The sequence below is a fragment of the Chiloscyllium punctatum genome, chromosome 36, assembly GCF_047496795.1.
Source record: "Chiloscyllium punctatum isolate Juve2018m chromosome 36, sChiPun1.3, whole genome shotgun sequence".
NCBI lineage: Eukaryota > Metazoa > Chordata > Chondrichthyes > Orectolobiformes > Hemiscylliidae > Chiloscyllium > Chiloscyllium punctatum.
Window position 1 is genome coordinate 45,368,302 of NC_092774.1, and position 18,083 is coordinate 45,386,384.

The window sequence follows — 18,083 nt, forward strand, 5'->3', positions numbered from 1 at the left end:
TGGGTTTCCTCCTGGTGCTCCGGTTTCCTCCCACACTCCAAAAGATGTGCATGTCAGGTGAATTGACCATGCTAAATTGCCCGTACTGTTAGGTGAAGGAGTAAATGTAGGGGAATGGGTCTGGGTGGGTTGCTCTTCGGAGGGTCGGTGTGGACTTGTTGGGCCGAAGGGCCTGCTTCCTGCATAAGGAATCTAATGTAATCTAAAAAGGAACCAACCTGAAAGAAGTGCACAGAGCCTAGTATTCTATCAGCAATCCACCATTTATTTACTTGCGTACGGTACAGGCAGTGGCTAGCTAGCTCAGAGTCAATCCTCCGAGCTGAGGAGATTCCAGTTGCCTCATTATATTAGTCAACAATGTCAACCTCATTCCAATCACAATATAACCCAACTTGGTGACTCTGAAAGATTTCAGCTCTTTCCCCGCCAAACCATTGCAAATCTGCTCAGAGGGGTTTAGCACATCGGGACTGATGGCACATCACTCAAACACACCGAACACAGCCACACAGCTCACCACCTCTCTCACTCTCTTTCTACCTTTAACCTGACAGCTAACCTCCACGACCGACCTTTTGTCTTGTATCACAGGCTGAAATACCAGCTTGGGGACAAACAGGGAATTTGGGCTAATATTCCAGGTTTTTAGCGCAATTGCCTCAGCACCATTCCCAGAATTTTGCCTGGTGCTGTTTCGTCAGGAACAAATAGTTATTCCGAGAACAGTTACAGCCTCTGAAGGGTTCATTCACGATCAGCTACCTAATCAGGACTGCTTCACTACACATCACCAAATCCAGAATTGCCTGCTCCTTCATGGGCCCTACCACTAGCTACTCCAAAGATATTCCCATCGACATTCCACAAATTCCTTGTCTTGTGATCCAGTACCAACCTGATTTTCCCAGTCTACCTTTGCATATCTGTCCCCCAAGATTATTGTAATAGCGTCGTTCTTACATGCCTTTTGAATCTACTGATTTATTATCTGCCCCACATCCTGACTACGGCTGGGAGGCCTGGATATAATTCTCATCAGGGTCCTTTTTCCTTTGCAGTTCCTCAATTCTGCCCACACAGATTCCAAGCCTTCCAAGTCTATATCACTTAGTCAGTGTCACAGAGATGTACAGCATGGAAACAGATCCTTCAGTCCAACGCGTCCATGCTGACCAGATATCCTAAATTAATCTAGTCCCATTTGCCAGCATTTGGCTCATATCCCTCTAAATCCTTCCATTCATATACCCATCCAGATGCCTGTTAACTGTTGTAATTGTACCAGTCTTCACCACATCCTCTGGCAGCTCATTCCATACACATACCACCCTCTGCATGAAAACATTGCCCCTTAGGTCTCTTTTATATCTTTCCCCTCTCACCCTAAACCTATGCCCTCTAGTTCTGGACTCCCCGATCCCAGGGTAAAGACTATGTCCTTTCCATCAAACACATATCCTTAGATATTTTGTTTCTAGCCTTGATCCTGTTGAGCAACATCCCTGTGATACTCACAAAATCATAGCTGTCAATGTCAATCTACGTTACAACCTCATTTACCTTGTTTCGTATGCTGCATGCATCTGAGTACAACATCCTCAAGTCCTGCATTAACTGCCTCCCTTCTCATAGTTGCCCCCTGATCCACTAGGGCCTGAAGTTCAGTTCTTGATCCTTTCCATACTCTCTATCCTAATATCTGGAAACTTCTATAACCTCTGCTGCACCCTCCTCACCTTTAACGTTTTCCTTAATTTTCCATGCAATTGAACCCACGCCTCAGTGTTTGGTTAAAGCCTTATCCACAGCCCAAGTTAGGCAATTTGTAAGGACTCTGATCCAGGTGTAGTCTGTCTCACTGGAACAGCTCTCTCCTTCCCCAGTACTGGTGCCTAATTTCCCATTAATTTCAAACCATCTTCTCCACACTGATCTTGGGAGCCACGGGCTTCCCTCTTAAAGCTTGTTGACACTGTACAGATTAGCTCAGTTAGTAATCCAGAGATTGCTACCTTTTGGTTTTCTTTAAGCTCCTAACGCCTCATATTCCCTCAGCAGAACCTCTTCCCTCTTTCTCCCTACAGTGTTGGTATTTTTGTGGACCTCGACAACTGGATCTTTCTGCTCCCACTCCACAAGTTTCTCTCAAGCTCAGATAAGATCGCCTCAACCCAAGCACCAGGCGGAAACAAAGCTTTAGGACTCTTGATCCTGGACTGTGTCTATTCCCCTGACTGTACAATCCCTGATGACAACTACATTTCTCTTTTCTTCCCTAGCTTGAATCATGCCTTGCACCGCCACGCTATGATCAGTTTGCACATCCTCCTTACAGCCCATCCTCGCATCCGCACAGGGAGCAAGAATCCCAAACCTGCTTGCCGGGGGCGGGGGGGGGGCTCCTTGGTACTATGCCTCTACCTGCCTCGCTCACAGTCAGACCCTCCGGTCTCTGACCACTGACTGAATTCGAAGTCATTAATCCAAGGGGAGCGTTGCCTCCTGAAACATAGCATCCAGGTCACTCTCTCTGATGTGTCGCAGCATTCGAAGCTCAGACTCCAGCTCATCAAACCTGAGCTACTCTTCCTCAAGCAACCAACACCCGCTCCAGACGGGGTCACGACGGACCACTAAAAGGAGCCACCAGTTCCCACACCATACAGAAACAATACATTAAGGGGCTTTTCATCTCCATATTATCTACTTAGTTTTTAATTTGATTTTTTAAAAAAACGTCCTTTTGATGTTTTACTTTGGAACCCATTTCCCTCATTTAACTTCAACCTGAAAGTAACCAATGACAGGCAGACAAATTCGTAGCTTTCACCAACCAATGAAGTCATGGCTTTTCTGTGACGACACTCTGTACGTTGTGCTGGGCCCCGACTCTGGGCTTCAATCGATCATTTTAAAAAAGACCTTACAAACAACGAGCCAAGGCACAAGCAAAAAGCATCTCCGGCCCTCTGTACCACATTCCGACACTGCCCACAATTTCCCCAAACTGTGTACTCACTCAGGCTCTCTCTCTCTCACTCCGGATGTGATCTCCCCTTCCTGATAGTGTGCAGTTTCCCGCGAGTTCTCCGGTGGGAACGCATGTGAGGTAACTGAGCGAAACTCTTCTTGCGCTCCGGGCAGGCGAACGGTTTGTCTCCAGTATGGGTTCGCTGGTGTACACGTAACTTGGATGACTGAGTGAATCCCTTCCCGCGGTCAGAGCAGGTGAATGACTTTTCTCCAGTGTGAGTTCTCTGGTGGGAACGCAAGTTCCCTAATTGACTGAATCCCTTCCTGCATTCAGGACAAGTGAATGGTTTCTCCCCAGTGTGAGTCCTCTGGTGTGAATGTAAGTGGGATAACTGAGTGAATGTTTTCCCACAGTCAGAGCAGGTGTACAGTTTCTCTCCAGTGAGTGTTTGTTGGTGTGACTTTAAGTTCGTTAACTGACAACCTCTTCCCGCATTCAGAGCGGGCGAATGGTTTCTCTCCAGAGTGGATTCTCTGATCTTGATGTAAGTGTGTTAACTGAGCAAATCCCTATCCGCACTCAGGACAAGTGAAGGGTTTCTCTCCAGTGAGAGTCCTCTGGTGCCTAAGGAAAGTGGATGAATTAATGAATCTCTTCCCACACTCAGGACAGGGGAACAGTTTCTTTCCAGTGAGAGTTCTCTGGTGTTGCTGCAATTGGAATAACTGACCAAAACCCTTCCTGTGATCAGAGTGGGTAAACAGTTTCTCTCCAGTGAGAGTTGTCTGATGTTGACGTAACCTGGAAGACAGAGCAAATCTCTTTCCACGCACAGAGTAGGTGAATGGTTTCTCTCCAGCACGGGTTTTCTGGTGCTGCTGCAATTGGGATAACTGACCAAATCCCTTCCTGTGGTCAGACGGGTAAACAGTTTCTCACCAGCGTGAGTTCTCTGGTGCTGAAGTAAACTGGAGGAGTTACTGAATCGCTTCCCGCAGTCCGAGCAGGTGAATGTTTTTCCTCTGCTGTGACTTCCCTGGTGTTGATGTAAGTTGGATAACCGAGTGAATCTCTTCCCACACACAGGACAGGGGAACGGTCTTTCTCCAGTGAGAGTTCTCTGGTGTGATTCTAAGTTGGATAACTGAGCGAATTTCTTCCCACACTCTGGGCAAGTGAATGGTTTCTCTCCAGTATGAGTTCTCTGGTGTTTAAGTTGGAAAACTGAGCGAATCCCTTCCTGCAGTCAAAACAGGTTTATGGTTTTTCTCCAGTGTGGGTTCTCTGGTGTGACTTTAAGTTTGCTAACTGACTGAACCCCTTCCCGCATTCAGTACAGGTGTACGGTTTTTCGCCAGTGTGGGTTCGCTGTTGTTGATATAAGTGGGATAACTGAGCAAATCCATTCCCGCAGCTCGAGCAGGTGAAGTTTCTCTCCGATGTGAATTCTCTGGTGCTCAGATAACCTGGAAGACGGAGCAAACCCCTTCCCACGTTCAGAGCGGGCGAATAGCATTTCTCCAGTGTGAGTCCCCAGGTGTTGGTTTAAGTTGGATAACCGAGTGAATCTCTTCCCGCATTCAGGACAGGGAAATGGTTTTCCTCCAGTGTGAGTTCTCTGATGCTGATCTAAGTTTGTTAATTGAGCGAACTTCTTTCTGCAGTCAGGACCAGGTGAATGGTTTTTCACCGATGGGAGTTCTCTGATGACGATGCAAGTGTGTTAAGTGAGTGAATCACTTTCCACGTTCAGCGCAGGTCAAGGGCTTTTCACCAGTGTAAGTTCTCTGATGCCTAAGTAAACTGGATGACTTAGCGAATCTCTTCCCACAGTCAGAGCAGGTAAACGGTTTCTCTCCAGTGTGAGTTTTCTGGTGCACACATAACGTGGAAGACTGAACAAATCCCCTCCTGCACTCAGTGCAGGTGAATGGCTTTTCTCTGCTGCGAGTTCCCTGGTGTTGGTGCAAGTTGCATAACCGAATGAACCACTTATCACAATCAGGACAGGGGAATGGCTTCTCTCCAGTATGAATTTTCTGGTGTGAATATAAGTTTGCTGACTGAGTGAATCTCTTCCCACATTCAGGGCAAGTGAATGATTTTTCACCAGAGTGAATCCTCTGGTGTGAACCTAAGTGGGATGACTGAGTGAAACTCTTTCCACACTCAGGGCAAGCAAATGGTTTTTCTCCCGTGTGAATTTGTTGGTGTACATGTAAGTTAGATGACTGACTGAATCCTTTCCCACAGTCAGAGCAAGTGAATGGTTTTTCCCCTACGTGCATTCGCTGGTGTTGCTGTAATTTGGATAACTGAACAAATGCCTTCCCACAATCAGAACAGGGGAATGGTTTCGCCCCAGTGTGAACTTTCTCATGCACGTGTAAATCAGAAGAATTAACGAACCTCTTCCCACATGTGGTGCAGATGAACGACTTTGCCCCAGCATGACGTTTCTGGTGCACCTTGAAGCTGGATAAACAAGCAAATCCTTTGTCACACTTGGAGCAGGTAAACGGTTTCTCCCCAGGTAAAAACAATGACTGCAGATGCTGAAAACCAAATACTGGATTAGTGGTCCTGGAAGAGCACAGCAGTTCAGGCAGCATCCAACGAGCAGCAAAATCAGTCTGTTTGCGTCGATGTACGTCCAGCCTGGATGGAAATCTGAATCCTTTCCCGCACTCCATGCATTTACACAGTTTCTCCATGGTGCCAGGATCTTTGCGACACTCCAGATTGAAGGATCAGCTCAATCCTTATCCAGACAGAAAAAACGTGTACAGCTCCTCCTCCAAATGGTGCAATATTGCTTCAATCTGTGCGACTGGTTAAGGGTCTTTGCGCAGTCACTTAATTCACTGGTACACTCACATTCAGGCGTGCGTGTCTCAGTGCTTTTCCAGTCACATTGATGTTTGAAATCTTTCCCCTCAAGACAAAACAGACAAAGATTCCCCTGTCCACAGTCAGAGGGCAGTGATATTCAGCACCTGATGAATGGAGTGACTCCGTCAGATCTTCACCTGATGTTTCTTTTGAGCTTCCTCGATGTGAGCCCTCCTCTTGTAGTCCCTGCGACCAAACTGTTCAGTGTCAGTAAAGCAGAGGTATCGTTAAAACAGACAATTCCAGTTTCTGTGGAGGATTTTCCTCTCTTGCTCCCACAAAATTGCAAACCCTCGTTCCCTCATTCCTGGGTAAAATATAGGGTAATTATCTTCAACTCATTCTGACTAATGGTTACACAGCTGCAGACAAGACCCTGATTCTGCTTAAGAAGCAGTTCCTGAAATGGCGGCCGCACGTGTGCACCGCAGTTCCGGGATGAAATCCGTGCCACGCATGCGCGAACTTGCACCGAGCCAGTCATTGACACATTCGAAGAGGAGGGGGCGGGCCTGGAGGACCGTGCGGCACAGCCGGTCCTCCAACCAATCGGAGTCAACTAAGGAGCGGGACGGGACCGCGGAGCGAGGCATGCGCATCGCCGGCGCTGGAGCTGGAAGGACGGAGGGTGGGATTGAAAGGGACAAAGGGGCGGAACCTTGAGACAGGAACATGCTCCTCAACCCCAAGACCCCAATTAGAAACTGCAACTTGCTTTGACAGCAGGTTAGAAGGGTAGGATTTATGCACAGTTACTTTCCTCTCTGAATTTCTATCCTGCACTAACAGTGAGGAGTTTGGAAATTCCTTTGCAATAAACAATAAGAAATAGGATAGGGTAAAAATAGGAGCAGGCGTGGTCCATTCATCCTCTCAAGCTATTTTAAAAGATCAAGGCTCATTTGCCACAGGCCTCAGCTTCTCTTTTGTGCAAGCTGCTCTTATGACTTCAACACCGACATTCAAAAATGGATTTCTTTCAATCATGTAGTCCCGCTATTCTCTGGGTAGACAATTCCAGGCATTCTTTACTCTCAAGAGGAAAATTTTCTTCCCTCCTTTGTGTTAAATAAGAGTCCCATTGTCCTGCGACAGTGTACTCTATTTTGAGGTATCTACACTAATGGTTGCTGGTGTTGGACTGGGGTGGACAAAGTTTAAAAAGCAACTAGGCAAAAGTGAGGACTGTAGATTAGAGTCGAGAATGTGGTGCTGGAAAAGCACAGCAGGTCAGGCAGCATCCCAGGAGCAGGAAAATCGATGATTTGGACAAAAGCCCTTCGTCAGGAATGAGGCTGTGAGCCAAGGGGGTGGGGAGAGAAATGGGAGGGGGTGGGGTGGGGAATGTAGCTGAGAGTGCAATAGGTAGATGGAGGTGGGGGGTAATGGTAATAGGTCGGAGAGGAGGGTGGAGCAGATAAGTGAGAAGGAAGATGGACAAGTAGGACAGGTCATGAGGGTGATGCTGTGTTGGAAGGTTGGAACTGGAATAAGGTGGTGAGGGTGGGGGGGGGGGAGAAATGAGGAAACCGGTGAAATCTACTTTGATGCCGTGCAGTTGGAGGGTCCAGAGGCAAAAGATAAGGTGTTCTTACCGGGGGGGGGGGGGGGGGTGTGAGATTAGGGAGTGACGATGGAGGCTGCCCAGGACCTGCATATCCTCGGCGGAGTGGGAGGGGAAGTTAAAGTATTCGGCCACAGGGCGGTGGGGTTGGTTGGTGCGGGTGTCCCGGAGATGTTCTCTGAAGCGCTCTGTGAGTACGTGTCCTGTCTCCCCAGTGTAGAGGAGACCACATCGAGAGCAGCACATACAGTAAATGACGTTTGGAAGTGCAGGTGAAATTTTGATGGATGCAAAAGGCTCCTTTGGGGCCTTGGATGGAGGCGATTTGGGTGCAGGTTTTGCGATTCCTGCGATGACAAGGGAAGGTGCCAGGAGGGAGGTGGGGTGTGTGTGTGTGTGTGTATACCTGAGGAGGGAGTCACGGAGGAAATGATCTTTATGGAAAGCGGATAACGGTGGGGAGGGAACACCCTCTCTGGTGAGGTGGAAGGTGAGGAATGGGGGGATTTGTCCTTGTTGCGGTTGGAGGGGCGAGGTTCGAGGGTGGAGGTGTGGGAAGTTGATGCTGCCTGACCTGCCGTGTTCATAGAATCCAATCATAGAATCCCTACAGCGTGGAAATAGGCCCTTTGGCCGAATAAGTCCACACCGACCCTCCAAAAAGAGTAACCCATTCCCCTACCCTCTTACTCTACATTTACCCCTCACTAATGCACCTAGCCCACACTATCCCTGAACACTATGGACAATTTAGCATGGCCAATTCACCCTAACATGCATATCTTTGGACTGTGGGTGGAACTGGAGCACCTGGAGGAAACCCACGCAGTCACAGGGAGAATGTGCAAACTTTTCCTTCTACGAATCACTTACATTAAAATTTTTTTTAAGAAGTTGTCAGAAAAGACTGGGATTCTCGATAAAGGTTCATGACATAATCAGCACCCTCACAGTCTCCAGCGCTGGGGAAATCAACCTTGGCAATGGCAGGATCAGCATGGATCAGGATTGGCTGCTGCTTAGCCTCATTTCCCAGCCCAGTGTGAGGTGTCGATGGCTAGACCTTCGGCAGCGAGGTCCGTGAAAGGATTGCTCCCAGAGAGGAGACACACTGTGAATGCCTGATTACTCGGGAACAAACAGGGGCGCTGCTTGAAGAAACAACAGATCACTGTGAACTGGAAGACTGTTTTTGACAAGGAGCTGTATCGTGCGCATCCTCTGCTACCACGAGGACATTGCCAGAGTAAGGAACCAAACCAGCTCAGTAACTCTTCCAAAGCTTTCAGCTCTTTCTTCACCAAAATATCGTAGAGCTGCTCGGGTTGGGGGGGGGGGGGGGGGGGGTTAGCGACAGCTAGTTGATAACACAATTGGCTTGGTGATAGGAAGCTGAGGGTAATAGTAGAAGGATGCTCGTCGGACTGGAGACATGTGATTAGTGGAGTGCCTCAGGGATCGGTACTGGGTCCACTATTGTTTGTTACCTATATCAATGATTTGGGAGCTGCACAATTGGAAGTCGCAACTGCTAGCCTGAGACTCAAACACTCTGAATCCAGCCACATAGCTCACCACCTCTCTGTCTTTAACCTGACATCTAACCTCCACTACCAACCTTTTGTCTCATCTGCCAAGTTGAAGTACCGCCTTGGGGGAAAAAGGGGGAGTTTGTGCTCACAGTGCGGGTTGTTAGCTCGTGGCTTTAAGAAGTTGTATCATCACCATTCCTAGAATATTGTCTGGTGCTTTTTGTTAGGAATGAATGGTTATTCCTGCCTTACATAAAACAAACTGTGTCAGAAGTCTCTGTATTACCTGTAGCTCGGGGGCAGGGAGAGGTTATTGCAATCACTTCACAAAACATTTATCTCATTATGGATCCACTTTGTGTCTGTCCACGTGATTAATTCAGTGTCTGAGCGGCACTTGGGATAAATGTGCGTCCTGAGTTATCCCCAGAAACTCCTGTCACTGTTCTCCACCATCTCCCCACTATATTTCCAATTCAATCAATACTGGCCAGCTCTGTTCCCATCGCTCTGTAGTTTCCTTTAGTCAATTGTAATATCGGTTCATTTGATTCAAGCCTCTCCTCTCAACCTGCAGGGTGAATTCTAAGAATAAATAGTCACTGCCCCCGAACAGGTTATCCACATCAAGCTGCCTAATAAAGGCTGTTTCACAACACATCACCAACTCCAGAACTGCCTGTTCCCCAGTCAAGTCTATCTCAAGCTGCTTGAAAAGAAATCCCATGGACATTCCACAAATTCCTTTTCTTTGGATCCACTACCAGCCTGGAGAAAGTGAAGACTGCAGATGCTGGAGATCAGAGTCAAAACGTGTGGTGGTGGAAAACCACAGCCATTCAGGCTGCTAAGCCTGACCAACTGTGCCTTTGCAGCGCCACATTTTTTTGACTCTGATCCACTCCCAACCTTACTGTCCCAATCTCCCTGCCCATCCATGTCCCCCATGAATTTTCTAAGTGTCTTTCTTCCATGCCTTTTTCAATGTCCTGATTTATCTTCCGTCCAACATCCTGACTGCTGCTAGCAGCCTGTACATAACACTCTTCAGAGTTGTTTTTCCTTTGCAATTCCTCAAGCGATTCAAGTTGATTGGAACAGTTTGTTTGCAGGCGAAGGGGAGGCCTTTAAAAAAAGTGAGACAGTGAGAGTTCAAGACATTGAAGGTGAAAGGCAAGGTTGACATGAATAGGAAATCCTGGATGACAAGAGATGTTGAGGCTTTGGCCAGAAAGAGGAGGTATGGCTCAGGTACAGGCAGCCAGGATCAAGGGAATCTCTGGAGGAATATAGCGGATACAGGAGTTTATTGAAGAAGGAAATCAGGAAGGCAAAAAGGCGTCACGAGATAGCCTTGACTGGGAAGATTAGGGTGAATCCATAAAGGTTTTTTAAGGTACATTAAATGAAAAAGAATAACAAGAGAGAGAATAGGGCCAAACTGGACACGTATTTGCAGAAGCACAGGAGATGGGCGAGGTCCTGAATGAATATATCTCCTCTGTGTTTACCATGGAGGAAGACATGAAGACTTGATGAAGTTAGTGGTCATCCCTTGGGGACAGTCAATATCACAGTAGAGATGGCGTTGGATGTATTAGAATGTATGAAGGTGGATAAATATCTTGATGCTGACCAGATATATGCAAGAACACTGCAAGGGGCTCGAGAAGTAATTGCAGGGGATCTGGCTGATACTTTTGCATTGTCGTGACCCACAAGTGCGGTCCTGGAAGACTGGAGGGTAGTGAATGTTGTGCCATTATTGAAGGGCTGCAAAGAAAAACCCAGGAACTACAGACCAGTAAGTTCAACATCTGTTTGAGAAGATTCTGAGATAAGTTATACATGCATTTGGAAAGACAGGGTTTGATTAAGAATAGTCAGCATGGCTTTGTGAGCGGGAGATCATGCCTCACAAATTTATTACAGTTCTTTGATGAAGTGACCAGGAAGGTTGACGAGGGCAGGGCGGTAGATATAGTGTATATCGGTTTCAGTAAGGCCTTTGAGAAGGTTCTGCATAGTAGGCTGCTCTGGAATATTAGATCGCATGGAATTCAAGGCGAGCTGGCAAATTGGATACACAGTTGGATTGACGGTAGGAAGCAGAGGTTAATAGTGAAAGGATGCTTGTCAGACTAGAGGCCTGTGACTAGTGGAGTGCCTCAGGGGTCGATGCTGGGTCCAATACTGTTTGTCATCTATAGCAATGATTTGAATGAGAATGTACAAGGCATAATTAGTAAGTTTGCAGATGACAGTAAAATAAGCGGTATTGTGGACAATGAGAAAAGTTATCAGAAATTGCAGCTGGACCTTGATCAGCTGGGGAAATGGGCCGAGAAATGGCAAATAGAGTTTAATATAGATAAGTGTGAGGAAAGTCAAATCAAGATACAAGTTTCATGGTAGGGCCTTAAGGAGTGTAGTGGAACAGAGGGATCTTGGAGTTCAGGTGGACAGTTCTCTGAAAGTGGAGTCACAGGTAGATAAGGCAGTGAAGAAGGCTTTAGGCACACTGGCCTTCATCAGTCAGGGCACGGAGTATAGAAGTTGGGAAGTTATGTTGCAGTTGGACAAAATGTTAGCGAGTATTGTGTACAGTTTTGGTCACATTGCTATAGGAAGGATGTTGTTAAACTGGAAAGAGTACAGGAGAAATTTCCAAGGACTCAATAGTCTGAGTTTTAGGGAGAGGTTGGACAAGCTAGGACTTTTTTGTTTCGAGTGTAGGAGACTTGGAGGAGGGGCACTTTTAGAAGTGTATCAGATCATGAGAGGCCTGGATAGGGTGAATGCACCAAATTCTTTACACAGTGAAATGCACATGGAACGAGCTGCCAGCAAAAGTGGTTGAAGCGGGTATATTAACAATATTTAAAAGGCACTTGGACAAAAACATGGATTGGAAAGGTTTCAAAGGATATGGGCCAACTGCTAGGAAATGGGGTGAGCGAGCATGGACCAGTTTGAGCCAAAATTGTCTGTCTCTGTGCTGTAGGACTCTTCGACACTATAAGTCTATCCACACAGATTCCATGCCCTCCAAGTCTCTATCACATCTTCCTATTGATTTTATTTCTTACGATCAAGCCCGCTCTGCGTATTTGCATATCCTTTCCATAGGATGTGTCTTCTTGGATATTTAGTTCCCAGCCCTGATCCTTTTGGAGTCATGTCTCTGTGACACTCACAAAATCACCTGTCAATGTCAATCTGCGCTACAACCTCACTTACCTTGTTTAGTATACAGGTACAACACCCTCAGTCCTACACTGCCTGCCTCCCTTCTCATAGTTGCCGCTTTATCTGCTGGGCCTGAAGTTAGATTCCAAATCCTTTCTATACTCTCAGTCCCATGACTTGTTCTGGAAACTTCCATAACCTCTGCTGAGCCCTCTCCACCATTAACTTTTTCCTTAATTTTCCATGGAAGTGTACCCACACCCCACTATTTAGTTAAAGCCTCACGCTTGACCCGAAGTGGTGCAATTTACAAGGACTCTGATCCCAGTCTGATCCGGTGGACCTCGCTCATCAGAACAGCTCTCCCTTTTCCCAGTACTGGCGCCAACTGCCCATGAAATATGAACCTGTTTTTCCCACACTGATCTTTGAGCCACACCTTTACCTCTTTAATCTTGCAGAGACTGTGCCAATTAGCTTGCGGCTCAGTTAGTAATCCAGAGATTACTTTTTGTTTCGCTTTTCAAACTAGCCCCCAAAGTTTGTGGGGTGAATCTGTACTTGTAGAATTACATTTTACTTCCCTCAGCTGAATCTCTTTCCTCTCTTGACCTCTATCGTCAGAATAGACCATGATAATTGGATCTTTCCCCTCCCATTCCCTCCATAGCCCAGATGAGATATCTGGAACGCAGGTAACACAGCCTTCAGGACTCTTGGTCATGCCCACATAGAACAATATCTATTCTCCTGACTATACAAAGTTACAAATGACACAACACCAGGTTATATTCCAACAGGTTCATTTGGAAGCACTAGCTTTTGGAGCGCTGCTCCTTCATCAGGTAGTTGTAGGAGTATAAGATTGTAAGACGCAGAATTTATAGCAAAAATTTACAGTGTGATGAAAGTGAAATTATGTATTGAAAAAGACCTGGGTTGTTTGTTAAGTCTCTCATTTGTTAGAATGACCATGTTGGTTTCAGTTCTTCCATATGTAAATGGCAAAAAGTTTTTTAAAAGCTACATTCTCAAGTGAACTTTAGCAATTGGTGTCATGTTAGCCCAGATAATGTATCGAAGGTGTGAGCTTCTCTGTGTGAGACTGTCTGTTGCTCAGTGGTCAGACTGATTTTAAACTAAAAAAAGGATTTACAGAATCTTACATGGATTCATGCAGTTTTTGAGCAAAATAAAATCTAATTCTGCGAGTACAGATTCACCTCACAAACTTGTGTGTGTGTGGGCATGCGGGCGCGCGTGGGAGTGTTGTCACATAAGTTTGTGGGGTGAATCTGTACTTGTAGAATTACATTTTACTTTGCTCAAAAACCACATGAGTCCATGTAAGATTTTGTAAGTCCATTTTTGAGATGAGAATCAGTCTGACCATTGGGGCATAGACATTCTCACACAGGGAAGCACACACCTTCTATACATTATCTGGGCTAACATGACGCCAATTGTTAAAGTTCACTTGTGAATGTAACTTTTAAAAAACGTTTTGCCATTTACATATGAAAGAACTGAAACCAACATGGTCATTCTAACAGATGAGAGACTGAAACAATCCAGGTCTTTTTCAATATATAATTTGAATAATATCACACTGTAAACTTTTGCTATAAATTCTGTGTCTTACAAACTCATACTCCACAACCCAAAAGTTAGTGTCTCCAATTAAACCTGTTGGACTATAACCTGGTATTGTGTGATTTTTAGCTTTGTACACCTCAGTCCAACAGCAGCATCTCCAAATCCTGACTGTACAATCCTTGATTGCAACTATACTTTTCTTTTCTTCTCCATGTTGAGTAGCTACTTGCACCACAGCACTCAGTTTGCTCATTCTCCATACAGCCATTCATCATCCACACAGGGAACAAGAATCTCAAACCTATATGGCAAGGACTGAGGCTCCTTCTGCACTACCTCCTGCATCCCCCTACCTGCCTCGCTCCTGGTCACACCCTCCTGTCTCTGAATTCGAGATTATTAATCTAAGGGGTGTGACAGCCTTCTCTAAAGACAACATCCAGGTAACTCTCTCCCCCTGCCTGATGTGTCATAGTGTTCGAAGCTCAGACTCCAGCTCATCAACTCTGAGCCGCAGTTCCTCAACCAACCAGCACTTGCCACAGATGTGGTCATTGTGATACGAAATGGGGTCTTCCAGCTCCCACATCATACAGCTACATCACCTGGCTCTGCATCTCTTTTTAATTCATTCTTAATTTGAGTTTTACAAATTTCCTACTGATCTTTTAGTTTGTAACCTTTAAATATTTACCCTATTTATCTTCAATCTGCAAGTAACCTTTGACAGATAGTCAAATTAGTAGCTTTCACCAACCAATGACGTTATGGCTTTAATGTGATGTCACTGTGTTGTGCTGGACCCAGATCCTGGGGCTGCAATTCATCATTTTAAAAAGATCTTACAAAACAACAAGTCAGAACACAAGCAAAAAGCACTTCTGCACCAAATTCCAAGACTGCCTATAAACTCAACAAATTATATACTCACTCAGACTCTCTCTCTCTCTCTCACTCCGGATGTGATCTCACCTTCCTGACAATGCGCGGCTTACAGTGAGTCCTCTGGTGTTGCTGTAAGTTGGATAACTGGGTGAAACTCTTCCCACACTTAAGGCAAGTGAACGGTTTTTCTCCGGTGTGAGTTCGCTGGTGTACACGTAAGGTGGATGACTGAGCAAATCCCTTCCCGCAGTCAGAGCAGACGAACGCTTTTACTCCAGTGTGAGTTCCCCGGTGTGATTGCAGGTTGGATAACTGAGTGAATTTCTTACCGCACTCAGGGCAGATGAATGGTTTTTCTCCAGTGTGAGTTCTCTGGTGTTGGTGTAAGTTTGCTAACTGAGTGAATCGCTTCTTGCATTCAGGGCAGCTAAATGGTTTTTCACCAGTGTGAATCCTCTGGTGTTGAGTTAAGTGAGATAACTGAGCGAATCTCTTCCTGCACTCAGGGCAGGAAAATGGTTTCTCTCCAGTGTGAGTTCTCTGGTGTTGATTTAAGTGGGATAATTGAGTGAAACTCTTCTCGCACACAAAGCAGGTGAATGGTTTCTCTCCTGTATGAGTTCTCTGGTGTACTTGCAAAGTGGATGAATCAGCAAATCCCTTCCCACATTCAGAGCAGGTAAACAGTTTTTCTACTGCGAGAGCTCCATGGTGTGAATCTAAGTGGGATAACTGAGCGAACGTCTTCCAATGCTCAGTGTAGGTGAACAGATTTTCTCCAGCATGAGTTCTCTGGTGTTGATGTAAATGGGATAATTGAGTAAAACTCTTTCCACACTCAATGCAGATAAATGGTTTTTCACCAGTGTGAGTTCTCAGGTGTTGATTTAAGTTAGATAACTGAGTGAATCCCTTCTTGCATTCAGGGCAGATAAATGGTTTTTCACCAGTGTGAGTTCTCACATGTTGATTTAAGTTGGATAACTGAGTGAATCTCTTCCCGCACTCGAGGCAGGGAAATGGTTTCTCTCCAGTGTGAGTTCTCTGGTGTTGATTTAAGTTGGATAACTGAGTGAATATCTTCCCACATTCAAAACAGGCGAATGGTTTCTCCCCAGTGTGTTTGCGCCAGTGAACTTCCAGACAGGATGGAAATCTGAATCCTTTTCCACACTCCACACATTTCCATGGTTTCTCCATGGTACCAGTATCTTTGTGTCCCTCCAGACTGAAGGTTTAGTTCAATACTTATCCAGACACTGAACACGTGCAGTTTCCCCTGCTTTAAACGATGCAATGTCTGTTCAGTCTGGGTAACTAGCGAAAGCTGTTTCCACAGTCAGTTCCCTGGAACACTCTCACTCAGGTGCACTTGCGTCCCGGTGCTTTTCCAGCCCCACCAGCGTTTGAAATTTAAACCCTCAGACAAACCGGAGAAACAATTCCTTCTCCTCCCACAATCAGAGGGCAGTGATGTTCAGCTCCTGACGAATGGAGTGACTCTGTCAGACTTTGACCTGATGTTCTGTTTGGGTTTCACGATGTAATCCCTGTTAACAGAAGATGATAAAAAAAAAACCCTTCACTGTCAGTGAAGTAGAGAAATCACAAGCAGACAATTACAGTTTTTTGTGGCGCGTTGTCCCCTTGGCTCCCTCCAAGTTATGAATCCCCATAACGCGCGCACACTCTCTCTCTCTGTGCCATCATTCCCATTGGATTGAAATCCCAATAAAACACTGGATAATAATTCCCAGCGCATTCTGACCAACTGTATACTTGCTGTTAACAGACTTTTGAATGGACTTCTTTAAGGTTCATGTTTATATTTATCTCTCTCTCTGCAGCTGTAACACTGTATCCTGCACTCTCTTCTGTCACCCTGTTGCACTGACACAGTGAGACAACACTTTTCACTGTACCCCAGTACACGAGACAGTAACAAATCAAACCAAACTGGAGACAAGACTCTCTTGGACGCGAAACATTTACTCCGCACAGATGCTGCCCAGACCTGCCGAGGTCTTTCCAGCAATTCCTGTTGCGACCATACCCCCCCGACCCCGACTTTGAGGCAGCTGCTAAAATGGCGACCGCGCGTGCGCAGTGTCGGACTGGGCGGAATTCCGCGCTGCGCATGCCCCTTTCCCGCACGGGGCGGTGCTTGGATGATTGACGGGGAAGCTGGACCCAAAAGGTCGGGGAGGGGGGGGGGGGCGGACCTGAACGACGACGCTCGTCCTCCAACCAATCGGAGTCAGTGAAGGGGCGGGACCGGACCGCGGAGCGAAGCATGCGCACCGCTGCCCCTGGAAGGACCGAGGGTGGGATTTAAAGGGACAAAGGGCCAAACCTTGAGACAGGAACATGCTCTCGCTCCCCAACCCCAAGACCCCAATTAGAAACTGCTTTGACAGCGGGTTAGAAGAGGAGGATTTGTGCAAAGCAGCTTCCACCCATAAAAAAATATATTTGGCTCTTTTGAATTTCTATCCTGGACTGACAGTGAGGGGGTTTGCAAATTCCTTTCACAGGGAGTTGGAGTGAACAGAGAAATAGGAGCAGGCTTGGGTCATTCATCCTCTCAAGCTATTTTAAAAGATCAAGGCCTCCCTGCCCCAGGCTTTAACTCCACTTTTTTTTTTGCAATATCCTCAAAGCCATCCTCACCTTGACATTCAAAAAATCTATCTGCATCCTCTTTCATTTCTTCCAGTCGTCTAGCCTTCATAATTCTCTGGTGTAGAGAGTTCCAGAATTTGCCATCCTATGGAAATAAGCTGCCAGAGGAAGTGGTGGAGGCTGATTCAATTCCAACATTTGAAAGGCATCTGGATGGTTTTATGAATAGGAGGGTTTACAGGGGTCTGGGCCAAATGCTGGCAAATGGGACTAGAGTAAAAGAGATATACAGCACGGAAACAGACCCTTTGGTCCAACTCGTCCATTTTGACCAGATATCCTGACCTAATCTAGTCCCATTTGCCAGCACTTGTGAAACTTGAAAGGGTTCAGAAAAGATTTACAAGGATGTTGCCAGGGTTGAAGGATTTGCAGATTCCTTATATCTTCCTCACAATAGCAGAATGGGAGGATTATCACAGAGTAAACTCAAAGAGAAGAGTTTGGCCCCTCTGAATTACTCTCCCAGACTGAGAGTGATTTTGTTTTGTAAGTACCTTTTAATGGACACTGGGGAGAAACATTTTCGGGTGGAAAACTGTCAAAGATTTTGATTTGATATTTGGTGTGAGTCACTCAATTCAGCACGACCTGAATATCATCAGCACTTGACTGTTGAAGTAAAGGTTGTTTTTGGGAGAAGATTTCAGATCTGTATCACTGAAGCACTGAGATATTCAGAACACTGGTTAGGCAATGTCGTGAGCGTGGTTTTTTTTTACTTCTGGACAAAATATCTCAGGAAGTATAAGCTGTGTCGTCTTTG

The 18,083-nt window shown here is 46.0% G+C and overlaps 1 protein-coding gene and 1 pseudogene across 5 annotated transcripts in view; both read right to left on the bottom strand.

Moving 5' to 3' along the window:
• LOC140461000 (uncharacterized) overlaps nucleotides 1-16,735 on the bottom strand; it is a 28,728-nt gene extending 11,993 nt beyond the window's left edge. For 2 of the 5 annotated variants that reach the window (XM_072555765.1, XM_072555761.1), the window contains exons 1-2: nucleotides 16,650-16,735; nucleotides 14,682-16,185 (exon numbers count right to left, since the gene is read on the bottom strand). In XM_072555765.1, the coding sequence (XP_072411866.1) occupies nucleotides 14,702-15,835 (1,134 nt within the window). In that variant the 5' untranslated portion in view covers nucleotides 15,836-16,185; nucleotides 16,650-16,735 and the 3' untranslated portion in view covers nucleotides 14,682-14,701. Of the gene's footprint in view, nucleotides 1-5,833; nucleotides 6,067-14,681; nucleotides 16,186-16,649 lie in introns of those variants that run through there. The other 3 variants (XM_072555760.1, XM_072555763.1, XM_072555762.1) reach the window with 3 other exon arrangements.
• On the bottom strand, nucleotides 3,369-5,692 carry LOC140460999 (uncharacterized; annotated as a pseudogene).
• Nucleotides 16,736-18,083: the final 1,348 nt, after the last annotated feature.